We start from the raw sequence: 4,881 nt of genomic DNA, 5'->3' as shown, positions 1-4,881 counted from the left end.
TCATTCACTCACACACACACACACACTACGGACAATTTTCCAGAGATGCCAATCAACCTACCATGCATGTCTTTGGACCGGGGGAGGAAACCGGAGTACCCGGAGGAAACCCCCGAGGCACGGGGAGAACATGCAAACTCCACACACACAAGATGGAGGCTGGAATCGAACCCCCAACCCTGGAGGTGTGAGGCGAACATGCTAACCACTAAGCCACCGTGTCCCCTATCCCAGGATTCTGTTTGTTTATTTTTGTTATTATTTATCTTTATTTATTAAGCATGGCATAAAAAAACATGAAAAGCCCCTTGTGGTGCTTTATTTCCCTTCTTGGTTATATTAGAGATGTAAACGCTGCAGTAAACACATACAATTCTTGACTTAAAAGAATATTTATTTGGTGAAACATCTGAATATTGTGTATTTACACAGCATTTTGTTTAATAGTATATGAAATGTGTTCACTTTGATATTAAACCTCTTTCCATATAAACATCAATCTATGTACAGATCTGGAGATAATATATAGTTATAAACTGTAGATGCTCTATTTAACATTAAACATGTATATCATCATCACACACACACACACACACACACACACACACACACACACACACACACACACACACACACACACACAAACACACACACACACACACAAACTCGTTCATATCCAATCAGAGGATAAGTCTGTCGTGGAAGGAAGAAGATCAGATTTAAATCCTCAGACAGGAAGTTGCTGGGTTTTTTTTTTGTTCATCGGGTTTTGAGAGACGTATCTTGTGTAAAAGCGAGACCGTGGCTCTGTGACCATTCTGAGATTAGACCTCACAACCTCCAACCCTGGAGGTTTAAAATGAATCTGGGTTATTAGATGGTTTAACAGGAAAACTCAGCAAACTTGGCACTTAAACAGAAATTCTGGCACCCAGACGGAGGCCTGGATTAGACTTGTGCGATATCATGACGATTCCTTTTAATCCCTATTATTAAAATTAAATTACAGCTCCAGACCTGCTCACTTTCACACCCTTTTCTGTCCCATAAAACGGGATTAACCGACCCCACCTTGAAGCCCCGCCCCCTTCCGCAAACCTCACGTGCGCTCGACTTTACTCTGTTTTTCTCCACGTTACCAGAAAATAAAATTTAATTTCAATGAAGTACAATAAAATCCATCTGTGTGTGTGTTCGTCTTATCTGACGCTACACACACACACGTTTCTAGTCATCAGCTGATCAGATACCGGGACAAAAACAGAGCGAAACAGAGCCAAGTCTCACATTTAACACTATTATAAACCTTGATCACAACAGTGTAATGAAATCGGCTGCTTCTTGTTGTTGTAGATATCTTTACTTCTCTTTACTCCTCTTTACTTCTCTTTACTCCTCTTTACTTCTCGACCCTGACAGCAGGTCAGAGAAAACCTCAACCATACCTACAAAATCTCAAGATATTTCTATATAAATGTTTCTTCCAACACAACTGCCTTCAGTCCCAGCGTCCAGCTGAGCTTCCTGATTCATCTGCTGCAAACTTTCTTTCTTTTTTCAGTTCTGGGTGATTCATTCATTCATTCATTCATTCGTTCATTCGTTTTCTACCGCTTATCCGAACTTCTCGGGTCACGGGGAGCCTGTGGCGTCAGGCGTCATTGGGCATCAAGGCAGGATACACCCTGGACGGAGTGCCGACCCATCACAGGGCACATATAAGTAATTAAGTCATTTATTTAAATCTATACAAAGCTTAAATGAGGACTCCAGGTGGAGGTTAAACACATCGAACACGTACTTTGTCGGTCTTTTTTCAGACTGTTGATCTGAACTAGCTCCTGAAGTCCATGTTTTGAAAACCCATGATAATACGGACGCACATACAGACGCTAATCCGGACGCTAATCCGGTCAAACAAAGCATTTGATCTCTTTATTCTGATTCGTCAGGAAATCCTCATGTAGATTTACTGAGCTGTAACGTGAGAGTGAGCGTTGTCCTAAATAAAGCAGAAAGTCTTTAAGAATCCAGTGAAAGCTCAGTCCAGCCTCACTCAAGCAGCTTTACTGCTCAGGCTGAATGACTCATCTGGGAGAGAAAATCTCATCGAACTTCCTGAGAATGAGCTCCACGATCTGGTTCTGGAAGACCATGTGGACCGCCATGTTTCCGGATTCTTCCTCGGGCCGGAGCAGAGTTGGACCGAAGACTATGGCCATGCTCTGGAAGGACATCCGGTTGGAGTCCGAGTGATCAACCACCCTGAGGGACAGGAACAAGAGGTTCAGTCCAACATCTTTAATGAGAACATGTGACGTGTGTGTGTGTGTGTGTGTGTGTGTGTGTGTGTGTGTGTGTGTGTGTGTGTGTGTGTGTGTGTGTGGCAGAATCACACCAGAGTGTCTTTCATTGTACAACGTGACATCTGTCTGCAAATTAGAGAGAGATGAGAGAGAGATGAAAGTGACAGAGAGGGGAAGGGATGTGCTAGCCTACTGGTAAAGGTGTTGGACTACTGACCGGAAGGTCATGAGTTTAAACCCCAGGTCCACCATGCTGCCACTGCTGGGCCCCTGAGCAAGGCCCTTAACCCTCAATTGCTCAGTATAAAAAAATTATTTCAAATAAAATGAAATAAATTGTGATGCCCTCTGGATAAGTGTGTCTGCTAAATGCTGTAAATGTAAAGTAGAGAAATGAGAGAGAGAGATGAAAGTAACAGAGAGAGATATGAGAGAGATCAAAGGGATAATAGAGAGATGAAAGAGATAGAGGTAGATATGAGAGAGAGAGAGAGAGAGAGAGAGAGAGAGAGAGAGAGAGAGATGAGAGAAATCAGAGAAGGACAGAAAAAAAAGAACAATTCTCTCAGCAGGAGATGAGGATGATGAGAATGATGAAGAAGGTTTTTTTTTCTCTTGTTTTTAAATTCATGTACAAAAGAGTGGCTTTAAATAGCTTTGAGTTCACACCAGAGAACTTCGTGCCTGTCCACATAGTTTTTGTTGTTGCAGAACCACAAACACACCCAGACCTGCTCATCTGCCTCATGACTAAACCTCAGAGCTGCTCACAAAGCAGAAAGACCAGCGTGAGCATCTGGGCTAAAGGTCCCTCCCTTTACAGCACGTCTGTGGCGTTAGAGCTGGATGGAGCTCACCTGCACAGGTGTCTGAAGAGCACTTCCATGGTGTTGTGGTTGGGTAACGGCAACGTTCGCACCAAGTCTTGTATATACGACACCCTCTGACTCTGATCGCCGATTTCTACATGGACACAAACAACTACAATATATACACAAATACATGCAAATTTATGCAAACAACATGCAAAGCGGCATCACGCGGACGTGTAATTTAATCCGGTGACATGTTTAATACAGTTTAGCGTTCAGACAGTAAATTCTGAGGTGACTCAAATGCTAATGCTAAGGCTAGCATGACTGCTAATGCTAACACAGAAGAACCCTGGATCTAGCGGGAGTTTCTCATTACATGTTGATTACGTTAATCCTCTCTGCCAGATGAGTCCCTGTGAATGTTAACATAGTGGCGCTAAGGCATTAGCATTGAGCTGTTGACAATTAAGCAACACCTGACAACCAATCAGAATCCAGACTACTAGACAAGTATTAAAATGTAAAGGATGACTAGTTGTTTTTTTAATTGGTTTACAGTAAGGAACATGATCGCTTTAGCATGTACACGCGCGGGTGTAGGTCACTCACGGATGGCGGCGATGAACTTTTCGAAGAAGCTGTAGGGGAACAGCGGCTCAGGAAGCTCCCTGAAGAAGAGCTTCAGTGCTCCAGTGATGACATGAATCTCCTCCCACTGACCATCTTCCAGATCCAGCTCCTCCTCTAGAACACGCACAGAACCGGAGCGAGGTGTTTAAGATCGGATGAAAGACATCGCAGCTTTAAATACAATACGTGTGTCGTGTGCATATGAGTGCTGAAGTACCGTGATCAGCTTTGTACCGGAGTCTCTGGATGACCGCCAGGTTCCCGCTCACTCTGTAGATCCCGTCGATGTTTAATCCTGAGCATTAGAGGAGACATAAAGGTTTTGGATCTGTTTATGTGAGACCCAGAGCAAGGAGTTGGTAGTATAGAAGCCATAAGATTAGAACAAAAGGTTACTATAGAAACGCTAAGGTAAGAGTGAGCTGTTACTATAGAAATGCTAAGGTAAGAGTGAGCTGTTACTATAGAAACGCTAAGGTAAGAGTGAGCTGTTACTATAGAAACGCTAAGGTAAGAGTGAGCTGTTACTATAGAAACGAAAAGGTAAGAATGAGCTGTTACTATAGAAACGCTAAGGTAAGAGTGAGCTGTTACTATAGAAACGCTAAGGTAAGAGTGAGCTGTTACTATAGAAACGAAAAGGTAAGAACGAGTTGTTACTATTGAACCGTTAAGGTAAGAGTGAGCTGTTACTATAGAAACGCTAAGGTAAGAGTGAGCTGTTAATATAGAAACGAAAAGGTAAGAGTGAGCTGTTACTATAGAAACGTTAAGGTAAGAGTGAGCTGTTACTATAGAAATGAAAAGGTAAGAATGAGCTGTTACTATAGAAACGCGTTCGGTAAGAGTGAGCTGTTACTATAGAAACGCGTTCGGTAAGAGTGAGCTGTTACCATAGAAACACTAAGGTAAGAGTGAGCTGTTACTATAGAAACGCTAAGGTAAGAGTGAGCTGTTACTAAGAAACGCTAAGGTAAGAGTGAGCTGTTACTATAGAAACGAAAAGTAAGAGTGAGCTGTTACTATAGAAACGCTAAGGTAAGAGTGAGCTGTTACTATAGAAAAGCTAAGGTAAGAGTGAGCTGTTACTATAGAAACGAAAAGGTAAGAGTGAGCTGTTACTATAGAAA

The 4,881-nt window shown here is 42.5% G+C and overlaps 1 protein-coding gene across 7 annotated transcripts in view; it reads right to left on the bottom strand.

The window, feature by feature from the left end:
* Positions 1-376: 376 nt before the first annotated feature.
* The window catches only part of arhgap27l (Rho GTPase activating protein 27, like), a 42,392-nt gene continuing 37,887 nt past the window's right edge, over positions 377-4,881 (bottom strand). For all 7 annotated transcript variants that reach the window (XM_027154886.2, XM_027154885.2, XM_027154889.2 and 4 more), the window contains 4 exons: positions 3,969-4,046; positions 3,731-3,865; positions 3,164-3,269; positions 377-2,265 (listed from right to left, as the gene is read on the bottom strand). In XM_027154886.2, coding sequence (XP_027010687.2) covers positions 2,088-2,265; positions 3,164-3,269; positions 3,731-3,865; positions 3,969-4,046 — 497 coding nt within the window. In that variant the 3' untranslated portion in view covers positions 377-2,087. The remainder of the gene's footprint in view (positions 2,266-3,163; positions 3,270-3,730; positions 3,866-3,968; positions 4,047-4,881) is intronic.

This window comes from Tachysurus fulvidraco, chromosome 24 (assembly GCF_022655615.1).
Source record: "Tachysurus fulvidraco isolate hzauxx_2018 chromosome 24, HZAU_PFXX_2.0, whole genome shotgun sequence".
Classification (NCBI taxonomy): Eukaryota; Metazoa; Chordata; class Actinopteri; order Siluriformes; family Bagridae; genus Tachysurus; species Tachysurus fulvidraco.
This window is presented reverse-complemented; position numbering and strand designations above follow the sequence as displayed.